The sequence below is a fragment of the Melitaea cinxia genome, chromosome 17, assembly GCF_905220565.1.
Source record: "Melitaea cinxia chromosome 17, ilMelCinx1.1, whole genome shotgun sequence".
NCBI classification, from domain to species: Eukaryota; Metazoa; Arthropoda; class Insecta; order Lepidoptera; family Nymphalidae; genus Melitaea; species Melitaea cinxia.
This window is the reverse complement of record NC_059410.1, coordinates 11,630,504-11,657,387: the sequence shown is the minus strand read 5'-3', so window position 1 is coordinate 11,657,387 and position 26,884 is coordinate 11,630,504. Positions and strand designations below refer to the sequence as shown.

At 33.4% G+C, this 26,884-nt stretch overlaps 5 protein-coding genes across 5 annotated transcripts in view; 3 read left to right on the top strand and 2 right to left on the bottom strand.

The window, feature by feature from the left end:
- Positions 1 to 6,528: 6,528 nt before the first annotated feature.
- LOC123661408 lies at positions 6,529 to 8,940 on the top strand. The gene is made up of 3 exons (XM_045596370.1): positions 6,529 to 6,729; positions 7,177 to 7,403; positions 8,222 to 8,940. The coding sequence occupies exons 1-3, from the start codon at positions 6,529 to 6,531 to the stop codon at positions 8,610 to 8,612; spliced, it is 819 nt and encodes a 272-aa protein (XP_045452326.1). The 3' UTR covers positions 8,613 to 8,940.
- A 1,865-nt stretch (positions 8,941 to 10,805) lies between these two features.
- On the bottom strand, positions 10,806 to 11,852 carry LOC123661407. The gene has a single exon (XM_045596369.1). The coding sequence runs from the start codon at positions 11,850 to 11,852 to the stop codon at positions 10,806 to 10,808; it is 1,047 nt and encodes a 348-aa protein (XP_045452325.1).
- Positions 11,853 to 12,043: 191 nt separating this feature from the next.
- LOC123661406 lies at positions 12,044 to 14,113 on the bottom strand. The gene has a single exon (XM_045596368.1). The coding sequence runs from the start codon at positions 14,111 to 14,113 to the stop codon at positions 12,044 to 12,046; it is 2,070 nt and encodes a 689-aa protein (XP_045452324.1).
- Positions 14,114 to 17,774: 3,661 nt separating this feature from the next.
- Positions 17,775 to 22,125, top strand: LOC123661546. The gene is made up of 4 exons (XM_045596504.1): positions 17,775 to 18,045; positions 21,033 to 21,268; positions 21,443 to 21,838; positions 22,074 to 22,125. The coding sequence occupies exons 1-3, from the start codon at positions 17,839 to 17,841 to the stop codon at positions 21,834 to 21,836; spliced, it is 837 nt and encodes a 278-aa protein (XP_045452460.1). The 5' UTR covers positions 17,775 to 17,838; the 3' UTR covers positions 21,837 to 21,838; positions 22,074 to 22,125.
- A 458-nt stretch (positions 22,126 to 22,583) lies between these two features.
- Positions 22,584 to 26,884, top strand: part of LOC123661404 — a 30,157-nt gene continuing 25,856 nt past the window's right edge. Inside the window, exons 1-3 of the mRNA XM_045596367.1 lie at positions 22,584 to 22,751; positions 23,989 to 24,047; positions 24,546 to 24,691. Of these exons, the coding sequence (XP_045452323.1) occupies positions 22,584 to 22,751; positions 23,989 to 24,047; positions 24,546 to 24,691 (373 nt within the window). The remainder of the gene's footprint in view (positions 22,752 to 23,988; positions 24,048 to 24,545; positions 24,692 to 26,884) is intronic.

Below are 26,884 nucleotides of genomic sequence, written 5' to 3'. Positions count from 1 at the left end.
TTTAAGATATTTTCAATTTGGGTATCTCTGATGATGTAAATACGTTATTCAATCGTTTTAATATTGTTTCATGCAAGGCATCTGTTTGGTATAGGCGTACCGGACGTTATAAACGACGGGACGGACGATATTGTAATACTATAATTATCACTTTTAATAGACTAAAAGAAGGAAAGTGGTTCCCAATTCGACTTTTATTTTTATATATGTTTGGGAATAACTACTTTGTATTTGAAACCATTTTATTGATTATTTGCGTTGAGTTCAGTATAGAGACATACAGCCTCTGTGGTCTAGTGGTTATAAAAAAAATGTAAGTACAGAAATATCTTTATTTTTATGTTTCTATATCTAACGTGACATACTCTAGGCTCAGAGCGGGATGTTGGAAGTTGTCTTCGTGCCTTGCCCACCCCAGATAATATAATACGCTCATTACATGGGCGCAGCTTCCCAGGGTTCTTTTACCATGGATACAAGTACAATAGTATTCCAAAATGGAATGTCTCCCATCTCCTCTTTTATAAAACACATAAGTGTAATAGGTTTTTCTTCTTACGTGCCTGGACTGAATCCTGGATCTTATTAAAATATTGTTCTCTTCGTAACCTTCGAGTGCGACCAATTCTGGCTCTCTATAAACTTCGATTTCATATTCTCCAGTTCTTTTAATGTGCTCGCTGCAATAGGAGCTATCGATTTTCACATGGTAAGTTCCAATACCAAACAATATCAAATCTTCAAGAGTTAGACGTGGGAAGTCCACCAAATTTGGGTTGTCACCTTCCATTCGCAAGAACACTGCTCTTTGCCTATTTAAATTATTTACCTCCACATAGTCTGCAAGTAAGTTCGGTTTTTGTATATTTGTATTTATTATCTCAATAAATTGTTCAACGTACACACTGTCTTCATAAGGTGATTGAAAACAATTAATTATCGAAGCAGCTATCTTATAATCTGTGATAGTGGTTTGCAAGGTTCGGTTAAAAACTTTATAACGAAATATCTTAAAGTCGCGCTTGAAGCGGCCATTAACTGTTTCCACCACCCATCTACACATGGTTATTAGTCGAGACTTATTTGCGTTATCCGTTGTGAGTTGAGTTTCATTGCGGCTTTTCGAAGGTGGTATATGAACTGTGTATCCATATGATTCCAGAAGTGAAACAGAGTCCCGGAACCCCCTGTCTAATATAAAAATATCTCCCTCTTCGAGGAAGTAATTAATGGGAGCTTCCTCCGCTGTTCCCCGTGGTTTTCCAAAATCTGTTGTACGATAGACGCATCTGATGTTATCGCATTGTCGCTATCGTATGCTGTGTTAATACCTGTGACAATAATGTGTTTGTCATCTTCGAATAAATAAAACTATTTAATAACTTAATAACTTATTTATATCGACAAAGATATCTTAAAGATAAAAATAAAACGCCCCAAATAAAAACTTTCTGTGTTGTTAAACTTCTTAGTGTTATTAAACTCTACTCTGTTCTCAGTGTTTTTAAACTCCAGTGTCGATGGGAATGTAATAAAACGATTGAATAACGTATTTACATCATCAGAGATACCCAAATTGAAAATATCTTAAAGATAAAAAAATCATCCCTGATGAAATAAAAATAGCAATATCACACATTTAGCCACCGAATTTGATGGTGGTGATATCATATATTTTCATCACCCAATATTACCATAATTTTAAGCTACATCCTGTATCTGTTCAGCCTGGGTTTAATTTTCATACTTCCGTGGCCATTGTTCTTTATCACCCACTCTTGTCACCTAACAATAGTATATCAGAATTTCGTTCGTAATTTTGAAAAAACGCGGCTTAATCCACATTACTCCGGTGAACACTATTGGTCAGACTGCTTAGTAGTCATACTTGAGTCGCGAACGCGTCAACGAACCAATCACACACGATCTTGTCAGATCGTAAAAATTGAGACAATGACAAAAAAAACCGACTTCAATTGCATCGACGAGTAATACAACGTAGATCGACGAAAAAATAGTCAAGTAACTACGCGTTATCAAAGATTACTCAAAATGTAGTTCTCAGATCTCAATAAAATTTATATGTGACTACATGACAAACATCAGCTTTCGATTAAATTAAAAATTATCAAAATCGGTACACCCAGTAAAAAGTTATTGCGGATTTTCGAGAGTTTCCCTCGATTTCTCTGGGATTCCATCATCAAATCCTGGTTTCCTTATCATAGTAGCAAACTAGGGATATTCCTTTCCAACAAAAAAAAAGAATTATCAAAATCGGTACAGCCAGTAAAAAGTTATTGCGGATTTTCGAGAGTTTCCCTCGATTTCTCTGTGATTCTATCATCAAATCCTAGTTTTCTTATCATGGTACTAAACTAGGGATATCCGCTTTCCAACAAAAAAAGAATTATCAAAATCAGTACATCCAGTAGAAAGTTATGCGGTATAATACAACGTAGGTCGACGAAAAAAGCGTCAAGTAAAAACACATTATTAGATATAACTCGAAAAGTAGTTGTTAGATCTCAAATAAATTTAAATGGGACCAATTAACACTCAGCACCTTTCGATTAAAATAAAATTTGTCGAAATCGGTTCACCTAGTCAAAAGTTCTGATGTAACATACATAACAAAAATTGAAATTCGAATGAAAGATTCATATGATAATATTATTATAATATTTGATTCCAGGATCACAGAAAGACTGATTGTTTATCATTTGTGTGAATTTTATGATAAGTAGATTTTTTTTTGTACGATAGTGTTAATTTTTAATTAAACTATAATTTTTATAAATTTATTTCGTTCATATACAGTTCGTTTGTATACCTACTTGATTATAATAAATATTGAGCTTTTGCAATAATGACCCAATATACGATGACAAAAAAATATCCACTTTTTGATCAAATTCTCTGTCCTACACATAAAATTAATTAGTAAAAAAAAACTTAGATATAAGACTATAGACTTAAGTTTTCACATATTTCTAGAGATTAGTTGCGGTGAGTGGTAACTTAATACAATAATACTTGTTGTCTGATTACAACATTGGGCGATAATTTTTCTAAAGCATTTAAATCACGATTCATAACTAACAAACTAATTATTCGCTCTAAATATTTTATTAATAAATATTAAATATGCCATTTTATTTCTTTAAGCACCATGTAGTGCAACGTATGTTTGATAGATGGCGGTATTACACAACAAAATAATAAATGCAAGTTAACTATAATCCAGTCTAATGTCTGACTTGTAACTGACGAGATTATTGACTGTATAAAATAAATATATTAATTTAAAGTGATATAAAGCATGTAAGTAAAAAGTTTTATTTATATTTGGTTATAAATTTTGCATATTAGCAATTAATATTTTACGCAATGTTTGTTTCATTTTGCTTCTTATCTCATGTTCACTGATTGCAGAATTTGGGTCATTATATTGCTTTAAATCCTATTGCGGATTACTTTTGATTTAATTATTTAAGAGTAAAAAAAACAATCCTTTACCTTATTCTTACGTATTGACTACAATTATTTTTAATGTAGTAATACTTATTCTTAGTAAATATTTTTTCCTCTTTTTATCGTAAGACAAAAGAACAAAAAAGGTAGGTATGTTACCTACGATTAATAAAGGACCTAAAATACAAAGATTTATAGCCAAAGGCAGCATTTAATCAAAGTAATTTAAAATTGCTTTTAACACAAAATTGTAAAATATGTTAAAGAAAAAATAACTTTGACAAAGAGAATTAGGTCGATTTCATACGTGCTTTGGTACGTCCGTAAAAATAAAATAACAGAAAACTGGTTATGGAACGTCCTCGAAACAGTATATATTTTTACTTATAATCTCACCGTTATCCAAAAATTTTATCACCTATAAATCAAAAATTATATCATTGTTATAAAACTTACTTTACGATAAAAGACGTAGATATGCCTACTATTCCGTACGGAATATATTCATTATTTCGCAATAAAAGTATTACCTTCTCAGAAAAAACCTACTGTAGTATAACGGGTTTCAAATGGGGTCATTGACACTGTTGAACCATTTAAAACCCTTTTTGTATTAATTCAATATTTAAACATCTCTTGAGGGTAGGGAAGATTTTTTTAAATAGGGTGGCTTTTCGCTCCCGCGGTTTTACTAACGTTATGTTTACGGACAAGTTACTACTAGGCCGGATTAAAGCATATAATGTTACATAGCTTTAGTAATAAAAAGGTTTCCTGAATATCGACAGTAATTTTAATAAGGACCAGTTTAGTTAGAATTCTTGTTATTCGTGTCTAAAGAGTCCAATTATATTGTTTATTTATGGATTGGTGTCGACTAGTAATACCGATTATGTATTCATTAAAAAATTAATAAACGCAATTATTTTGACTTCATACTATACAATGTATTGCGCAACAGACTAAAAACTACTTATCAAATATTTATTACTTTTTCAACAAAAATCCTAATAATCTTTAAAAAAAACAACAATAAATACCCGATGAAAGATTTTGTTGTAAATAACCTTGATTAACTAAACAAACATTGATATTACTCATAGTTTTACATAAAAGTTAATTGGCTAGCTAACTTCACGTTGCTAACTTCTTCGTTGACTAGGTAACTTCAGGATGTCGGTTTTTCCGTGAGTGTGCGCGCGCATCGTAAAAATTCACTCTCATAATTTTTCCTTAACGCTCCAAAAGAAGAATAACTTCAAAAAAATTTTAGTAGAATTAGAATTGTGCTTTTATTGTATTAGTATTAAAAACTCAGGAGAGCCTCAAGCTTAGGTTTTTCGAGTCATTTTCCTGTCTTATCGATTCCCACCAATAGAGGTAGTCAGTAGTTGTCGGACAAATACTGATATTTCTTAATTTTTTATATAGTAACATAAATTTAATTGGTATATCTCCTTTCCGCTTCTTTCCCTTTATGTCCTTTTCCCAGTGGTTGACAGCAAGAGATCGCTCTCTTTAAGGGTTAGGGAGTCATTTGTATAATTTTATTTCTACTCTTATTAATTCATCTTTATTAATAAAAATCGGATCTATTCCATTACACTTCTGATTCCCAAGCATTATCGAAGGATTATCATGATTTAATTCTTTTATTTTTAATAACCTGTCTATATTTGTATCTTTTATTATTGTTTTATTTTATTCATTATATGTTTTTGGTGTGCAATAAAGAATATTTTTATACATATGTACTTGTATTTTTGTAATAACCTGATTTTCTTCCACTGGTTCAAAGTAATGGTTGGAGTACAATATATTCATTGACACTAGCAGACTTTCGTTTCAAATATTTTAGTGTACAAGTAACAATTTCGTTAGCTTCTCCAGTTTTCTTAGAACTCTAAAAGTCTCTCATATTATGTTCCAGTTAAGAAAGTTGTTAGGCTTAAGCATTTTTTTTTTTTTTTATAGAGCATATCGACGTACTGCATCATTATTATTTAGGCTAACAGCAGTTTGGTGCCTTAAATCAGAGAAGGAAATATAAATAGAATAAATTAAAAAATATTTTCATAGTTTCATAGATTGGTATTTGATACATATAATATTTCGATAAAGATGGATTTAATTTTGCCTCATCATTTTTTTTTATCGCTCGCGCAGTGATGATATTATGTTTTTAGATTGTATTAATTATAAATAAAACGATAGTGAATAGAAATAAGCTTGAAAACGTTTGCAAATAGGAAAAAATATTGAATAAAGATACCGGGAGGTGAGGTAAGGGTCCGCTGGCTAGCTTATTAGTACTAGATAAAAGGCGGCATCACCGAGCTAGTACGGTTCTTTACTTGGCGGTGCTTTAAGAAGTAAAACCTCAAGACTGTCTGGGACAAAGATGCTCAGAAAGTCTAATGCTCGCTAGTGGCCTCCTTCTCTGTCTGCGGCATAATTATACAGACGTCATTGTGTTATTAAACCCTGCGACACGGATAAACGAACCAGCCGCTACAGATTAAATGTACGGACTCTAGAGCCATACATTTCTGTTTCTACCGACTGAAGTTCCTTACTTGAAGTACTTTAATTTTTCTATTTCTAATCTATTGTTTTCTTATGCTTACGCGAATTTCACTCATTATTATGCAACAACTTTTTCTTTTATTGCAGTTTATTAAGTTTTTTAAATGTCCGACGTTTCGGATACTTTACAGCAACCATGGTCACGGGAGGACTCATTTATTTATCATTTTGAAAATTTACTTTTATTTTAATTATTTGCAATTTAATTATTATTATCGGTAATTGTCATCGGTAGTCATTAACTACTGTAGCATACAAAATATTATATATTTTTTAAGTGTGTTAATGTATTATTTGCTTTGCTTGCCAGTAAAGGAAACCTAAAATATGAGCGAATCGAATTTCTTTTTTCATTTTGCTAATTCTGAAGCTGATTCTGATTCTAAGAATGAATTTCCAAAAATCAGCACCCCAATTTTAATATTCAATGTAAAATAGTGACTGACTCTTTTACAGATAAACGAAGACATGGAACCTTTAGTGGAAGTTCCTAGATCCAGATGGCTCGAGCTGCGAGACTTATATAAAATTAATTGGCCGAAGAATTCAATTGCTTATATTATTCTAGATACTCAAATATCGTATCCGGATTTATCAGAAAAGTTCAATTTTAAAGTTTATTGTCCCTATGGAGATATACATAACGGCATGGTAGCCATCTTTGATAAGGTAATTTCATATATCTACTTTTATTAGTTTAACTTATTAGTAGCCACTAAAATTTAATAAATAAAAAAGGAGAAAAAAACAAATACAAAATAAATGAGCGTATGTCATTTTGGCACAGTGAGTACAGTACCAGCTTATTTGTCACATTTGTTATTAAACTTTGTCAATTTAAGCAACATAAGTTTCTAAGTTTACATTGGACAAATTTTCGTATGAAAACTGATACAACCTAAACATGTTTTGCTTATTGATAATTTCCAAAACTAGAAACTACTATGAAGTCAAACATATAAACTGTTTTTTTTTAAGGTATGATAGAGTAACTGGCTTAGATTAAAATTCCTCTACAGAAAACCATTGTTCATTCAGTCTCTCGTACTTTTATTATTTATATTATACATATGTTGAAAATAATTTATGATCTAAATTATATTTAATTGTTTTTAGACAAACTTTTATGATATTATGATACATCCAGTAGATAATATCAACAAACTAGAGGAAGCTCTTGCTACAACTAAAGTAGTCAACTTTACCGGATTCAGCATGATTTCTTCCGCTAGTTTAGAAGTTGAAGAGTGTTTGAAAAGAGTCAAAAATTTCAATAATATGAAAGGAGAGAAAGCCATCACACATTTATTGAACAGAGACAGTCCTAAGTTTGAGAATTTAAGGTTAGTGCTTCCTTTTTAATAATGTTAAACGTAACGTCGTTTGTTCTAAACTTTTAATTATATCATCAGGCATGCTATCTTTAGCATATCTTCAAAAGAAAAAGATTGTTTTCTCTTTATCAGTTGACAATTGTTGTTAGCAGAAAATAAATAATATACGTTTAAATAATCTACATTGTTCTAAATAACATTTTATCATATGTTTGCATAATAAACACGTGATACACTTATGTTGGTTTTGCAAATATTATATTAAGAATCAAGGTCTTATTTATAGATTATTAAGACACTGATAGTCAAAAGTGCCGTGTGGTATCAGCTGAGTAGAATAGCACCACCCCCTTTCTTCCCGTGGAGGTCGTAAAAGGCGACCGAGGGATAAACCTAGCTCAAAATCATCAGAGTCTTGGAGAAGGAAAACTTCATTTGAAACCTGGAAGGGGGGTCTCCGTCAAGCATTCGTGGCATAGCTGTAAAATGCGAAAGACTCCTACGGCCGAATTGGCTCCACACGTATTGACTCGTCGTTCCTGTGGGCCTAGCCAGTGAGGTCGAGAGGGTGGCGCAGAGCTTAGGCAACTCTGCGTTTTCCTGATAATTGTCCTAAGCGAAACAGTGTCTGTCTGACACTGTCTTAATCGTCTGCAATAGACGGACAAAGGCCAATGATGATGATGATAGTCAAAAATCATCCTAATAGCTTGCGGTGTATATAAAAACAGTAGTTTTGTTAAAAGTTTTTACAAGAAAATTAATTTAAAGCTGCATATTCTTGTAGATGTAGACAAATGCTAATTATTCTGTTATTATGTTCACAGTATTCCGCCAAATACTTATATTGGCCAAATTAAACCTGAACACATCAAATTTATAGACGAAAAGTGGACATACCATGGTAAACATACCTACAAAATGTTCGAAGCGTTAACTGAGCATGAACTTACGTATGTCCTCTATTCTAAAGAAGACCAACCGTTAGCTTGGGTAACAGTTAACATTGTCGGAGCACTAAATCATCTATACTGTATCGAAAGTCAGAGAAGGAAAGGATACGCAGAGTTTATTCTCAAATACGCCATCAATGATCAACTAAGGAAAGGAAAGGATACATTGGCTTACACTATAGAAAATAATTTCAAAGCACAGAATCTTTTTGACAAATTGAAATTTCAAAGAATCGGTTGTCATAAATGGTTAATAATTTTTTAACGCAGAGTTTATCCTCAAATGTGCCATCAATGATAAACTAAGGAAAGGAAAGAATACATTGGCTTGTACTATAGAAATTAATTTCGAAGCTCAAAATCTTTTTGACAAATTGAAATTACAAAGTACCGGTTGTCATAAATAATTAATTATTTTTAACTAATTGCAGTAAAATAATATTTATGTATTCAACATTTATTACAGACTAAATTTAAGATTAGGCTAATCTTCGCAAATTTCACTAATGAACGAACAAATATTAACATCTAAATTAGTATTTAGGAAATTAAAAAGGCAGAAGTAAACATTTGATCGTTTATAATTTATATGTATAAGAAATTAATAAATGATATATATTTTATTCAATGTTTTAATGTAATTGGAGTATGCGTATTTTGTCATTCCAAAAAATTCCATAGCTCAAAAAAGTAAAACAATTCATTCATCTTTAACCTTGTTGTTTACTTATTCTTCAAATCTGCCAATATCCTACTCTAACCGTCACAAGTTATAAGCAGTTTTACCCACTAAATTTTTTGTATGTTACTGCATCAGTTCTATGTAAGCATAGAATTTAGATAGATTCGTCAACTACTTCACATTTGTAATAATAAAACTATTCTGTTAGAACAGAACAGATTTAGGTTTCGAAAAGCTCGCTACGATGGCGATGAATCTATTGGAGTTCCACTACACTCTTATATATAAGACTTAAAAGTTATGTCATGATAATTATCTACTACTATATACCGAGTAGAAATTTTTTCGTCTTCCTTAGAGGGACCGGACCAGGCATGCCTGATCAGGACTAGATAAGGCATGTAACGCAGATGATTGTTCTGGACCTGATCAGGATGAGATAAGATTTGATCGGGTCCAGATCAGGAAATCTCATCTCAACCTGATCAGCTGGTTCGGTCCGGTCCTTTTAAAAAACACAAATGTATTATTCTTGAAAAAATTGTTTAACAAAAAAAAAAAAGCGAATTGATTTTCTGTTTATTTTTTCCAATGTTGTATTTATGTTTTAACTTTAAATATTAATTATTTTTATTTATTTTTATGTTGACTAATTATTATTATTATTAGTTAAATTTTATTTATTAATTTCTAATAATTAACTACTAATTAACTATTTCCTATTACTTACGACTGCTCCACTGTGTAGAAATGGACTCCCTGCTAGACTGGCCTGATAACTGTATATATACTAAGTGCGCTTAAAAACATTAATAGCGCGATTCAGGCTCAGTTCGCGTAATTTCTTTAAGGCTATCCTGATCTGGACCAGACCTGGTCCTGATAGAACTTGCCGGGTCTGGCAAGCCTCATTCTATCCTGACCCGGTCCGGATACATGATCTGGTTGAGCCTGACCTTTTTTCTAGTCGGGTAATAGAGTATCAGTAACTGTTGTGTGTTTATGATAACTTTTACAGTGTTCTCTGCGTCAGAGAGGCTTTTAAAGACAAAATATAGACTAAAGAATGAGAAAAAAGTATGAATAATTTTTAGAAACAGTGGCAGAGGCAAAAGGTGGATTGACAAGATACGTCAAGAATGCTGTCAAAAGTGAAGCTGCATTTACAGAACTATTCTTTAGTCTATGACTCTATGCTCTTAGAACGCCTTAGAAATTCTTGGAGCTACAAGAAGATCTTTTGTTATAACATAATTATACTTATTCCATTAAAATAATCCATAACTGCCAAAGTTGTTGTGGACGAATTAAAGACACGGGTTTTGTTTAAAAAAAAAATATTGAAATATTTCATAGTTCAGAAATATTTCATTTTGTATTGGAAATTTTGTTTGCGAACTTAATTAAGGTTATTCAGTTTAAGTACCCACATTTAATTAATTAATATAACATATTTATTTATATTTCAGTTCTCGTTTACTTTCTCAGTAACTCTTTTACTTTTAGACCATAAGTTATCCATTTTTAAACAAAAGACGCAAAGTTATTGCGTTTACTCTCAAACTAAAATAACGGCGAGGTAGACCAGTAGTTAATTAAGTACGTATTAGTAGGTGTTTGGGAGGTTGACTTCAATAAAAATGTAGCATTTCTTCTTAAATTAACTTTAATTAATTTTAGATAACGTATATACAAACTTTTACCAATGATTGAACATATGATTATAAAGACTAACTTATTGTCGGTAATAATGTGAATGCGTCTGACTTGACGTTTTTAATTTTCCAAGCTATCCGCAGTCGCCGGCGCGGTGGGGGAAGGTTCCGTTGAATTCTTAACATGCCCCCCGGCGTTGAAAGGCTTGTCTTTCAACCCTTCGTCGTTGAGTGGTAACGGGCAGATACGGTTAAAGCCTCTGCGAATCACCCCGCGTGCGGTTTTAACGTCTGCGACCCTGACGCACCCATCAGTTCCAGGATACACTTCAACAATGCGTCCCAAACGCCACTTCATAGGCGGAAGACCTTCTTCTTTAATCAGGACTAAAGCTCCCTTTTGTAATTGCTGTCCCTTAGAGGTGCGCCATGTAGTGCGTTGCTGAAGTTCAGCAATGTATTCTTTGTGCCACCTGGCCCAGAAGTGTTGACGTAGCTGCTCGAGTCTTTCATATTGCGTCAGCCTATTTGTGTTGACATTTACAAGCGCAGGTGTAGGCAAAGCGGTCATCGGTCGTCCTACCAAGAAGTGCCCTGGAGTCAATGGCGTCAAGTCAGTTGGGTCAGTCGACAGCGGTGTCAGGGGACGTGAATTGAGTATCGCCTCAATTTGGACTAGGACAGTGTAAAGGTCCTCAAAAACTAAATGAGCGTTCCCTAACACACGATGCAAATGTGATTTTAAACATTTAATGTTTGCTTCCCAAAAACCAGCCATATGAGCAGCGTATGCTGGTATGAATTTAAAGTCTATTCTCTCATTTGACATTTCACGTACAATAGAACTTGCGTTTTGGTTGAGGAACTTATAAAGTTCATTTCGGGCACCGACGAATTGAGTTCCATTATCAGAAAATATGGTAGCTGGTCTCGAGCGCCTACCAATGAAGCGATTTAGCGTGGCTAAGAAAGAGTCTGTACTTAAGGAGCTAACGAGTTCGAGATGAACGCATTTGGTGGCGAAGCAGATAAATATGGCAATGTACACTTTTTCGGTCTTGCTACCGTGACCTCTTTTATTAAGTGCTATTAGGGGACCCGCATAGTCCATTCCTGTAGTATAAAACGGGTAGCCAGGCTGGAGGCGCTGCTCAGGTAAATTGCCCATTATTGGACGGGCTATTTGTGCATTTAGACGGAAGCAACGTAAACATTAATGTACCGTGAATCGGGCCAGATTGCGACCCCCGATGGACCAAAACTCTTCTCGAATTGAAGCAAGCAAAAGTTGAGGCCCTGCATGCATTAAACGTAAATGTTCATACTGAAATATTAGTTTGGTTAAAATGTGTTTCGACGTTAGCATGAGTGGATGCTTTCATCACGCAGGACGCCGTGATGTGGCATGAAGTATGAATTTTCATGAGGAGCATCGATGTCACTTAAAGCCATGTGACCTAACGATAAATACTCCTTCATAAAATCGACGTACATGGCCCTCAATACGGGCTGCTTTGCGAGTCGGCGCTCTAGTGCTAGGAAGCACGCCTTAGCGCGTTCAAAGGATTGGCCAAGTTCAGATTCATTTCCTTTTAGAGGAATACCTACTGAAAATCTACCGTCTTCATTTCGTGACATGTTTTGTACGAAGTGTGCTTCGCATAATTCTTCTTCATCGGTATATATCGATTTTTTAGTGGAAGGAACTTCTTCGATTGTCCAGAACTTGGCCAACTGATCTTGGATTTCATCAAACTTGCTAAAGTTGCATGAAATCTTATTTGACGTTTGTTGTCCAGTGGGTCCGGAAATAATGTACCCGAACTTCGTCTCTTGCAACACCGGACAGTTTTTGCCTAATCTTATTTTGTTTGCGCATAGCAAGTCCCAGAATATGTCTGCGCCGAGCAATATATCGTAGCTTGACGGACTAAAGTATTCTGGGTCTGCGAGTTGAATACCCGAAGGAATGTTTAATGTGCCTACATTAAAGACTTCATTTTTAGTTGAAGTTATGTTTGGCAATACCAGGAATGTGATGTTAGTTTTAAATGAGTTTACTCTGGACTGTATTATTGCATCGCATCGTTTGTTGACTACCGAGACCAGGTCGTTGATGCCAGCTACAGTGGACATGGTATCCTTATGGTTCAGGCCTAATGTTTTAAGGAGTGACTCCGTCATGAAAGATGCCTGACTCCCGGAATCGAGAATGGCTCGGACTTCATGAGGTCTACCATGGATGTCAAAAATATTAATTAATGCCGTGGCAAGAAGAACCCGGCCGGACTGCTTGTTGATTGCTGACATGTTCTTGACAACATCATCAGTTGACTTCAGCACCGGCTGGGTTGGCTGCGCCGCTGATGTAGGTGCCAGCAGCGCTGATGTTCTTGGAGCTGTCGTGTCATGTGCTGCATTATTTAGGCCATCGTCCCTATGTAGCAAAGTGTTATGCATGCTGCCGCACTTCCGACAAGGACCTAACCTACACACACGCAAGTTATGCCCTGCTCTTAAACAATTACTGCACAATTTCATTCGCCTAACAAACTGTTCCCTACCAGTAATGCTCATTTGCGCGAATTCATTACATAAATATAAGGGGTGCTCCGATTTACAAAGATGACATTTGTGTTTTTTATAACCAGGTTGCACCACTGTAGCTAAGCCTCGAACATGCCTACTTGTACCCTTCGATAACGACTCGTGTCTGTTGTTGCTTGTGTTGTTACCTAATTCGATGGTTTCCAATACATCTGCCCTATTTTTAAGGAAATTTGTGAATATTTCTAATGTTAGTTTTGTGTGTGTAACTTTGTGCTCCTCCCATTCACGAAGCGTACGCGCATCTAATTTTGTTGCCATGATGTATATAATTAATGTGTCCCAACTGGTTACGGGTTCCCCTAAAATTTCTAATGCTCGTAGGTTTTTATTGCATGCATCTAAAACCCTACGTATGGATGAAGCAGATTCCTTTTTTATCACCTCTTCATCAAAAATAGCCTTAACGTGATTTTGCACTAACAGCCTAGTATTATCAAACCGATCGCATAAAGACTTCCACGCTAAAGTATAGTTGGACGCAGAAAATTCCAACGCGCGAATGACCTGAGCAGCGCTGCCTTCCAGGGAAGCCCGTAAATAATGGAATTTTTGTATGTCACTAATTGCTGTATTCGAATGGATGAGAGATGTGTAAACGTCGCGGAACTCAAGCCAGGTTTCAAATTCGCCACTGTATTTAGGAATTTGGATGGTGGGTAGTTTAACATTTGCAATGCCCTTCTTCATCTGCTTCACCGTTTCACCATCCTCGTTATCGCTGGCTGAGGAAAAGCAAGTCTCAGAACTACTATGGGTATATTTACGATGACGTCTATGTGTATGTTTATGTTTACCACATAACTGTTGGGCCCTAGCCATCGCGGAATAATATTGAGATTCAAAATCTGACCTTTGTACCGCATGTGTCTGAACTTCCTCCTCCGAGACAGCCAGACACTCGATGCTCGTTTGTGTTTCCTGGAAATCCGCAAACATCGCTTCAATGTTAGCCATTCGCAACTTTAATTCCAAAATCTCCACTTGACTGCAACATACAACATCTTTATATGTATCAATGTACGTGAGAAATTTCGTTAAACGACCCTTATAAGTTCCTCGTTTCTTAACTAACTCGTTCATAGTACCCATCGTAAAATATACAATCAAAATTCAATAAATTATTCGTTAAATTCAAAATTCAATAAATTATTATTATATTAAATAAATCAATAATTATTCACAAAACAACAAATATAAGTATTTACTTAAACTATCGTTTCAATAGCAAGTAAATGTAGTGATTGAAATTTAATGGAAATATACAGAATGATTCAATAAATTACAATAAGCAACGAAAATATTACTATACTATTAGTTTTATATTTTATCCAATGAATTTATTACTACCTACACATTGATTTATAAAAAAAAACCTTTTTATAAATCAATGTACCTACAACAAATTACGTTGATTCGATTGAATAGAATTGATTAATAATTAATTAATCTTTGTTCTATCTGATTCGCACCAGTCGAATGAGATAAACCAAAGAATTAAAAAATTTATTTACGCAAATTACGAAAGAAAAAATTAATAAAATTTTAAAATGTATATTAAATTTATAGAATATTAAATATTAAATACTAAATATTAAATTTTATAAACATTAAATTTATAATTATTTATTACGCTAATTATATAAACATTAAACGATACAAAAGTCAATCAAATGAGTGAATAGAATTCTTGAATATTAATTTAACTTATTTAATCTTTTACTTATTCTAAATCCAATCGAATTAATAAGCCCATTAACATAAATTACATCCGAGCACTAAAATAATTAATTAGGAATTGTATAAAAGAAACTTGTAAATACCTACAACGGTGAACAAACAAAGAATATTCACTGTCTATTGTTCTATGCAGCGCCCGGCCGCTTACGTTACGATTAGATGCACGAGTTATTTTTAATAATATACTTTTAATAATACAATATTGAAAGAAAATGATTGGGAGGGGTTACGGTTTAGGGACAAAGCTATAATAAAGGGCAAAGAAAATGGATCGGACTCACTCAGACCGCTTGCTTATCAATCTTGGTATAATTGCTTATTATCTTTGTAGTCACTGGTTCATTCTGTCACGTCACCGATTCTGGGCATCCATAAAGAGATCCTCTTCGTAATGATTAATGCAGCAGAAGATCCTGGTTAGTCCCAAATCCTTAGGCGTGGCGTGATATTCGGCTTCGTAAGGCCAACTTTATGTTTGGGAGGTTGACTTCAATAAAAATGTAGCATTTCTTCTTAAATTAACTTTAATTAATTTTAGATAACGTATATACAAACTTTTACCAATGATTGAACATATGATTATAAAGACTAACTTATTGTCGGTAATAATGTGAATGCGTCTGACTTGACGTTTTTAATTTTCCAAGCTATCCGCAGTCGCCGGCGCGGTGGGGGAAGGTTCCGTTGAATTCTTAACAGTAGGGATAAATCAAAATTACTCATCAGACCTCGATTAAAATGTAAACGGGACTGGTAAATGGGAACACACGACAAGCACTAGCTTTCAATTGAAATAAACGTCATCAAAATCGGTACACCCAATAAAAATGTACGGTAACATAAAACTCCTCCTCTTTATGTCGGTCAAAAAAGGGAATAAAACTTAGAATGAAACGTAGATTGATGAGTTTATACATATTATATATTTATTATCTATTATATGTATCTTGATTTAAATGTGCCTCAATATGCATTTATATAATTATAATCATACTGGTACAACAGTCGATTCATTTGCTATATTAGATAACGGTTTCTATGTAACGAGTTGTCGGTATATATTAAGTGGAAAAATCTACATACATTCGAAAGAATTATTATTATCTAAAAGACTAATATTAAAAAGATAATAAATTAATAAAGTATATTACTCGGTGCAGGATTACATAGTTGATAAAGATGTGTGGACTTAGTGACGCTGTATTTTATGTAACATGTTACGAATTTTGTACTAAAACAATGTTTATATAGGTACTATTTTCCAAAAGAGTAACTGCGGAGTTTCTTGCCGATTCTTCTCTGCAGAATCTACATTCCGAATCGGTGGTAGCTTTACTTCTACAAATATAATAATTTATTTTAGAAAGTTTTAATTTATGAAATGATGTTTCGAAAGTGCTCTTGGAGCCTATTTGAATAAAGCTGTTTTTGATTTTGATTTTGATTTTATGGATATCAAACAACATCAACGATAACAACACACAATTAAAACTGCTATCCAAGTACACACTATTATTGTAGTGAGTGTAGTCAGATATATTTATTTTATATAAATATATATGTTATATTTATGTGTATATTCTTATAGAAGTAGTGGTGTGTATGATAGTATATTATATGTAGTATGTATGTGTATATTGCATGATGTTATGAATATTATTTAATTAGCTTTTTATTTTCAAGAATCTGTATGATGTATGTAACATTAGTTCCACTACCACAGGTTGGCTGGAAGAGATCTCTCCTAGAGATAAGTCCACCGTTGCTTATTAAATTTGTATACAAATAACTGTAATTTTTTTTAAAGTGCAATAAAGAATATATATATTTTTGAACCGCTGTGTTGATGGCGAGGGGAAGGGTCAACGATGCGCTTGTGATGCAGACGCTCATAGGATATATATTTTTTTCCTACACAATACACACACGATTGTCTGTTCCTAAAGTAAGCAAATTAATGCTTGTGTTATAGGTAACAGCCGACTGGTATATAGCTACTTATTTTTTTTTTTTCGTTAAACATACTTATAAATAATATATATATAAATAAATATTTATATTACACCCAGACTCGGGGTGGGAATCGAACCCACAACCCTTGGAGCAGAAAGCAGGGTCACTACAAACTGTGCCAACGGGCTAGTCAAATATGATAACCGCTTACCATCAGTAAGACCGTACATTTGTTGGCGACCATAGTGATACAAACAAATTATACACACTCATATAAATCTATAAGAATAACTTATAAAATTTAGTAATAGATAGACGATAATGATGAAATCTATATTATCTATACGAATAAATAAATTTGGAGTGTCTGTTTGTAATATTTTAAAAAAAAGCTTTTTTACTAAATGCACATGGATGTATACACGATACATATACCAAAATAACATTTTTTACAATTTTTGTCTGTCTGTCTGTCTCTTTTTTCCTGGTAACTTCGTAATAGCTGATATATTAAGGAGTAACTTAGGCTACTTTTATTTTAAAATCCATTTATTTTGTAACTACGAACTGAACATTTTTTTTTAATTTCACGCGGACCACTAGCACACCGACTAGCGACCGGCACAGCTAGTAATCTATTAAATCTATCAGGGCAGCTTGTATTAAATAATAATACAAACTCATAAAGTTTAATAAATAATATAGTAAATTACAACAAATCAGTAAAGCTGTACATGAGATCAAATCCCGGGTGAGACGCAACAACAAATTACTCATTGAGTTCAGTAATCGTTGCACATTCTGTGAGGAAGGACGTATTGTCGCTTAATGATATTAGTTATTTGACTTGTCCAATGTGTACCGAGCCCTTAAAGTTAATTCCCAGAGAAAGATGGGATGAGTTAAAATTAGTTGCACAATCTGACTGGCCAAGAAGTATTTCTATATTAACGCTGTTGGAAACTGAGGAATATATTTTAAAACAAGGTATAGATTATGGTTTCAAGGTCTTCTGTCCGAACGGTATTATGACTAATGGAATCGTCGCAATGAATGTAAAGGTATGTACATGATTTTTTATGTGGTGTCAATTCTATTTTACCAACTGCTATTCTTGGGTAATATTTTTGTTTAATATATAATATGTTTGAGTAATATATATACATACATATATATATATATATATATATATATATATATATATATATATATATATATATATATATATATATATATATATATATCTATATAATAATATATATAAAAGCGAAAGGTCACTCACTCATCACGAAATCTCCGAAACTATAACAGCTACAAACTTGAAATTTGGCAGGTAGGCTCCATATAAGGCCTAGGCATCCGCTAAGAACGGATTTTACGAAACTCGACCTCTAAGAGGGTAAAACGGGGGTTGAAAGTTTGTATGAAAGTCCTATGTTTTAGAAGTAAGAGACTTGAAATTTAAAATGTATGCTCTATAGATGATGAAAAGGTGTCCAAATAATTTATTTTTAGAAATCAACTGCCTTTTGGGGTTAAAACGGGGGATGGTAGGTTGACACACTCATCACGAAATCTCCGAAACTATAACACCTACAAACTTGAAATTTAGCAGGTAGGTTCCTTATAGGGTGTAAACATTTACTAAGAATGGATTTTACGAAACTCGACCCCCAAGGGGATAAAACGGGGGTTGGAAGTTTGTATAAAAGTCCTATGTTTTTGTAGTAAGAAACTTGAAATTTAAAATATATGCTCCAGAGATCAACTCAAAAACCGCTGTATGGTTTATCCATCCAGGTTGGACAAAGACAAAATTTGGCAGAGAGGTAGATTATTGTTAGCAGACGTCCGCTAAGAACGGATTTTACGATACTCCACTGCTACTGGGTTTAATTGGGGTTGATAGTTTGTATGAACATATACAGCTTGAAAATAAAACTAAAAATGTGGTGTATAGAGAGGTTTTATAAAAATATGTATTAAATTATACTAAATTGTGCCTTTTAAAAAGTTACTCAGTTTGATAAGCATTTTAAGTGACTGAAAAAAATAATTGGCGTTAAACATCTTAATAGTAATGCATAGCTTTATAACCACGCGGACGTAGTCGCGGGCAACAGTTAGTGTATTATAAAACAAAGTCTCTAAAAGTGTATGTGATCGATTCGCTCAAAATCTACTGAACGGATTTTCATGCGGCTTCACCACTGGAGAGAGGGCTCCACCATTGGCAAGAGGAAGGTTTACGGAACGGCAAAGCCGATTTTGATGAGAGTTTCACAGGAAGTTCGTCGCGAAAACTTTGTGACACACTAATTTCAACGCGGGCGAAGCCGCGGGCACAGCTAGTATATATATATATATATATATGTGTGTTGTGTTCAAGAAACATTTATATAAGCGAAAGGTCACTCACTCATCACGAAATCTCCGAAACTATAACACCTACAAACTTGAAATTTGGCAGGTAGGCTCCTTATAAGACGTAAGCATCCGCTAAGAACGGGCTTTACGAAACTCGACCCCCAAAGGGATAAAACGGGCGTTGGAAGTTTGTATGAAAGTCCTATGTTTTTGAAGTAAGAGACTTGAAATTTAAAATGTATGCTCTATAGATGTTGAGGAGGTGTGAAAACTGCTGGATGGTCCATTCATCCAGGATGTACACAGATGAAATTTAGCAGGGAGCTAGATTATAATTAGTAGAGTCCGCTAAGAACGGATTTTGCGATATTCTATTGCTAAGGGGGTTTAGTTGGGGTTGATAGTTTGTATGAAACATATACAGTAGGGTCGGTTTAAAGCAAAATAACCGCGTTGCAACCCTATGTGTTCAAGAAACATTTATATTGATCACTTATAAGTAGTAAAAAAAAATATTTTTGACAATATCTAACCTTTACATTACTAGAATACTTTTTATTTACCCCTGTCATCACGAAGTTACGGAGGAGCGTGCGTTACGTTATTCCGTGGCATGTAGTTACGTAGAACCATATTAAAAACTAAATTGTATGCAGTATATTTTAAACATATTTACACTACAATACTATATTATTACTACATTATTTCATACCATAATTCTGACGAATTCAACGAACTATTTTGTTAAACGCGACGCGCGCTTCACGCGGACATAGTCGCGGGCAACAGTTAATGTATTATAAAACAAAGTCCCCAAAAGTGAATGTGATCGGAACGAAACGGCTATATATATATATAATTAATATATCTTTTATATATTTTTATCTTTATTTTTATCTTTATTATATTTATTATATTTGTCTGATAGCCCAAGTGCACTTAAAAAGCTGTTATTTAAATATTACAAACAGATTCTCCAATTTTATTTATTTGCATAGATATCATTGTATACGAATTCTTTACTAATACGAGTATATATAGTAATTCATTGTTTTTTAAGAAAATTGCACACAAAATTAGAAAACACCAAAAGTTACTATAATTTTTTTTGCCATTGATAGTTTTTAACACAGGTCAATGTCTGTCAGTACAGCCTATAAAAAAGTGAGGAAAGCTGGGATGCACTCTCCACTTCCTGCAGCGCGTAATGCCGCGGAAGAAAACGGCTCAGCGGGAGCGGGAACAGGACCCGAACTTGCTCCCAGCTCGTCGTGGAAGGCGCTATCGGCGACGCAGGGCTTACCTGGCCAATCTGCCGCCGTAACACCGGACCAGCGGGCGGTAGATTAGGGGATCTGATCTATTTTATTTCACGGTCCCGAGGATGCAACCTTAATGTTCGAGGCAGCTTCTCGGAGGTCGATGGTGACGGGCCCTAATTGGGCAACGCCGGCGGGATCACGGGAATGCTTAGCGTCCCCGTGATCCCTCGTGATCTCGCCCCAGGCGAGCGAAGGAAAATCTCAGAGGTTTTAGTCCGTGCGAATTGGACATACCCTCCAGCTCCCCCAGGCTGGAGGCATTCGTTAGAGATTTCCTCTGAGCCAAACAAAAAAAGCTAATAAAAAACAAAATACGAGTATGTATATGTTTGTGAATTTTGTACTTATAATTTTTTCAGAACAGCTTGTATGAAGTAATAATCCTATGTCCCAAAGACGACATCTCTGAACTTGAGAAAGCTTTGCGAAAGACTGCTCTCATTGAGTGGACTAAACTAAAAGAGATACCTTTTGCGCCTAAAAACGTTGCAGATTGTGTTAGAAGAATAACAAACGACAAAAAACTTTTGTATAATCACTGCACAAAAACACAAACGTACCTGTTAGATAAAGACTCAAATTTGTTTGACGTCAGGTATTCAATTTTTATAATATATTTCGTGATATCTATTCATGTACATTCATTATATATTATTTATTTAAAATATAACACGTAAATTTACACTAAAAATAAATCAAATTTATAATAATGTAAAAAGTGTACAAAAATGTGTTTATGAGATTTTTATAACTTGTTTTTATATTACAGCTTGGCTCCAGATCTTAAATTCGAGCTCCTATCCCTAGACCACGTTAATATCACCAATAGCAAATGGCCTCATAAATTTCCAGGCTCAGAATGGTACTACGAGTTATTAATTAAGTCGAAATTAGGCTATGGACTATTCAAGAATGGTGAGCTCGTAGCGTGGTCGTTTATAAAAGAAATGGGAGCGCTTGGACACTTGTACACTCTTGAAAATCATAGAAGGAAAGGCTATGGTGAATTAGTTCTAAAACTTATATCAAACGCACTATTAAAAGAGAAGAAATATGTGTATGCATTCTGTGTTGCAGGAAATACTGCAGCCAGTAATTTGTACGAGAAGCTAGGTTTTGCCAATGTTTTCGATGTCGAGTGGCTTAGTTATATGCCGAGTTAATTTAAATAAAACACTAAAAACTTGTAATTAATGTATTATTTTATTTTATTAGAACACAGCAGTTATGTGTAGTCAAATGTTATTGTTGTTATCAGATGATGCAAATATACAATAGTGATAATTATTGTTTAATATTTAACTGTGTTTGCTCGCAAACGAAAAAAAAAATTGACTTCTTATCTTCGCATCGACAAGTAAACGTACTAGGTTTTGCCAAAGTTTTCGATGTCGAGTGGCATTATTATAAATAAAGACCAAAAAAAGTTATGATTAACGTATTTCTTATTTCATTTGTGTTATTTTATTAGAACACAACATCACACACAGCAACAAACAACATAGAAACACAGCGTCAACGTTGTACTAGTAGGTACCTATCACTACAAGGCAGTGACAGGACTACAGGTAGTACCCAAAAAACGCCTGTAGGTTAAATCACATGTTAATTCTGAAAGCATACTAATTCTATATTATCAACTAATAACAGTAAGAAATCGAAGAGATGACTGACACGTCAAGGGGCTAACTTAAGTGTTTTTAATATACTAACACCAAACCATATCTCTCGAGTAAAGCTGCAACATACGATAAAATTTTACGTCCAAATTCAACAAATTGTTTTTTTTTTTTTTTAATTCAGCTATCGTGGCACATTACGTAAGGAAAGACGTTGTGAAATTGACTATTACTTTTAATTTAATCTTTTTTAATGGTTATGGAACCCTTCGAAATAGTTCCAATACAAAGATGGGAGGAATTAAGATCAGTCGCATAATTTACCTAGAAGTATTTCTTTCTATATTAACGCTCGTTGAAACTGAGGAAAGTCTCCTAAAAAATAAAATTGAACACGATTTAAAGGTTTACTCTCCAGATGGTAATGTGAATCATGGAACCGTTACACTTAGCGTAAAGGTAAGTACAGTTTATTATACCCCGATCTTTAACCTTTTTTCTGTAACAACAATAGCAATAGTGTGTGTGTTAAATGCTATTGTTGTCAAATTTGTTTATTATATATCAGATGATACAAATGTTATTGTGTATATTATTGTTTCAAAACGAATTATTTGTCAATTTGCTTATCATTATTGAAAAATTTGGTATTGAACCAGGCATTTTCTTCAGTTTTGCAAATAAATTGTGATAAAATGTGATGTGTATTTACACATTGGAAAACGCGTTAGCGCAGCGGTCACAGCATCGGCTTATGGCTGTTGCACTTGCATGTACGGATTCGATCCCCGCATATGGCATTCATTTGTATTGACCATTATATGTGTTCCTGGATCCTGGACGCAGGAGTAAATCGTAGTGGGGGCCGTTGAGCGTTAGGCGTTATTATGATATAATTGCTTCTCATATCACCGTGTTTTAAGGATTATTTAAATATATTGTATTTACAGTACTTGAATAAATCTACTTAATTACAAATTTTGACCTCTTCTTATATGTACGAAATCCTAACCAAGAAGCAATTTTATATAGCTAAAATATGAATGGAAAAATACCTCCTCATTTTCCACATCATTATTATTTACTGTTATCAACAAGAACATTATTAAAATCATCACTATCATCACAACTGTCATAACTATCATAGCAATCGTCATCGTCATCGAGAGTGATAAAATTCGTATAATAAGTTTATATTTAGATAATTGTGCTCGTTCTCAAATAAAAAATTGACTTCATCATCATCATCATCATTTCAGCCTATTGAAGTCGACTGCTGGATATAGGCCTCCACAAGTTCGCGCCAAAAATTTCGTGAAATCATGTGTGTTGCCCATAGTCACCACGCTGGGCAGGCGGGTTGGTGGCCGCCATTTCAATTTGACATTGATTGAATTGAAATGTGAAATTAACTTGAAGTACACATTATTTGCAACTACTCAAAACTATTCGACAAAGTCCACAAATTTAAACACACATATGACAACCACCAACAACACTCACACATATGCTCCCGAATACAGTCTTAAAAGCTATTAAGTAATACACATAAAAATACAATCGAATCGAAAGCCTCATGTTCTTGATGTCGGTTCAAATAACTTAATTTTTTCGATGACCAAAAATAATATGTAATAATGATACAAATTTCTTTTTTTAGAACAACTTTATGAACTGATAATCCTGTGTCCCCAAGATTACACCTCTGAACTTGAGAAATCTCAGCGAGCGCCTGCACTCATTGATTGGTCTAAAGTGATAAAAGTCCCTTTTGCACTAAAAATGTTACGAATTGTGTTAAAAATATAGCAAACAAAAAGAGCGTTAAATTATTAAATTGCTACAAAACATTTACATACTTGTTATATAAAGATTCATCATTATTTGATGTAAGTTAATCATTCTTTTATCCTTTCTATTCTATGAATAAATGAATGATGATTTGATATGAAAGATGTAATTAATATGTATGTTAAAAACATTTTGCTTTGCTCTTTTTATAAATTATCAAACATATTGATTGTGAATAATATTATCTTATATATCTAAATAACTCTTGATATATCGAAAAATATAATGACATAGATTTGATTCAGTGAAAACTATCGAAATTAATAAAATCCAGATTCAAAAAATAAAAGAAAAATGAATTGAACAACTCTGAATTTACAAAAAAATCAACAAAGTTATAATGATGTCTTATTCAATATGTATAATACTTGCCTTTACATGAACGTCGTTTTCGTATTACAGCTTAGCTCCAGATTTGACATTCAAACTCCTTCCTCTAGAACACATTGATATAACTAATGCAGCATGGCGCCACAAATTCCCAGGTTCAGAATGGTACTTCGAATTATTAATTAACGCGAAAATGGGCTATGGACTTTTCACGGCTGGTGAACTCGTGGCGTGGTCGTTTTAAAAAAAAAGTAGGTGCCCTTGGACACACTTGTATATATCTACAAAAAATCGTAGAAGTGGAAAATCATAGAAAAAAAAGTTATGGGGAATTCGTTCTAAAACTTATATCAAATGTAATATTAAAGCAGGAGAAATATGTGTACGCATACTGTATAGCATGGAATAAAAAAGCTTTTAAATTAAACGAAAAGCTAGGTTTTGTTAATGTTTTAAATGTTGAATCGCATTATTTTGCACCATGTTAATGTAATTTTGGAAATGAAACTTATAATCTATTTAAATAAATAAAATTGGAGTGTTTGTTTGTAATACTTAATTTTTTACTAAGCTTTTTACTAAATTCATATGCATACATGGTACATCTTGTTTTGTTTTTGTTCATAGTGATTGAATTAAATTTCAATGTTCAAACCAATCAATCATATCTTTTTAACGACAGTTGACGGTGAAGATTCACAACAAATCATGTATATATAGCACTGAATGATACAATAAAAACTTTTTTAATGTCCCATCACTGGACAAAGACTCGTTATCGTAAAAAGGAGAGTACTTAGAGCTTTATCTGTACTAATTTTATAAAAAAGCTTTTACTTTTACGCTTTTTACTAAATGCATATGGATGTACACACATTACATATACCAAAATAACATTTTTTATAATTTTTGTCTGTCTGTCTGTCTGTCTGTTTGTTCCGGCTTATCTCTGAAACGGCTGGGCCGATTTTGACGGAACTTGCAGATAGCTAATGTAATAAAGAATAACTTACTTTTATTTATTTTTTTATAACTGCGAACTGAACAATAACTATGTTGTTAAATTCCACGCAGATGAAGTCGCGGGCACAGCTAGTAGGAAATATAATTTCTTTAGATTTATTACCTATTAGATATATGTATTACCCTACAAAAAGAACATTTATACGCTAAACGCTGTTGCCATAGCAGCTATCTATGTTTTAATTGTCAGCATGGTTTTTTATCGATATAACGCTAGTTTCGTATTTTTATGATATAATTGTGTTTGCTGGCAAACGAAGAAAACCGACTTCAATTACATCAACAAGTAATAAAATGTAGGTAGACGAAAAAAATAGTCAAGTACATACGCATTATTAAAGATTACTCCAAAAGTTGCAATCAGATCTCGATGAAATTTAAATGTGACTACATGATAAACACCGGCTATAGATTAAATTAAAAATCATCAAAATCGGTACACCCAGTAAAAAGTTACGTGGATTTTCAAAGTTTTTCACTCTTTCCCTCGATTTCTTTGGGATCCCATCATCAGATCCTGATTTCCTTATCATGGTACCACACCTGGTATATCTCCTTTCCAAAAAAAGAAGAATTATCAAAATCGGGTCATAAACGAAGAAGTTATCCCCGAACATACATAAAAAAGAAAATATATATATAGTAAGGAGTCGGTTAAAAATATTTAATTTTTCATCAAACTTTTCAAACGCTTGAAACTGAAATATTCTGTATTGAGTTGACCTTAGGGCCTACGCAAAAATGTCCTCATTTTATTAAAAATAAAATCAAGACGATATGCTAACTTTTATTAATTTTATACAAATGCCTCAAAAAGATTGGGTAAGTAGCGGCAGCTATGTAGGTTTTATGGTTTCATAAAGATATATTCTTAGAACTTACAGCCAATAACGCTCAGTCACTTGAAATTTAATTGCGTACTTTTAGTATAACTATTAAAAATGAAACGAAACCACAATCTGCAATATTATTTGCAATTTATACTTATATAAACTTTTACAAAGAAGTTATGTGGTAAGTCAGCTTTTTTGATTTTTTCGCATAAATTTTGAGGTTATGTGAAAAAAGTGTGAACACAAAAGTTTTTATGACCTACAACTTTTCCCTTAAAGTTTTTTCGATAGGACTCGCAGATTTGACGGAAATCGTGATAAGCCATTTTCAACCATAAAATCTCCCTAGCTCCTCGCTTTCCGTACTCAAATCGCCGCGTAAGTTATTTTTCTTTTATTTTTGTTATATTTTTTACTTTTCTAATGGGTTTTTCAGCCTGTTCCAATTTTTTTTTTTTTTTCACCATTCTCAAAGGCACTGGTCTAAAATTGTAAGCAATAATATTAAACGTAAACTGCAAATTAAAATTTAAAAAAGGCACTTATATGTTTTAC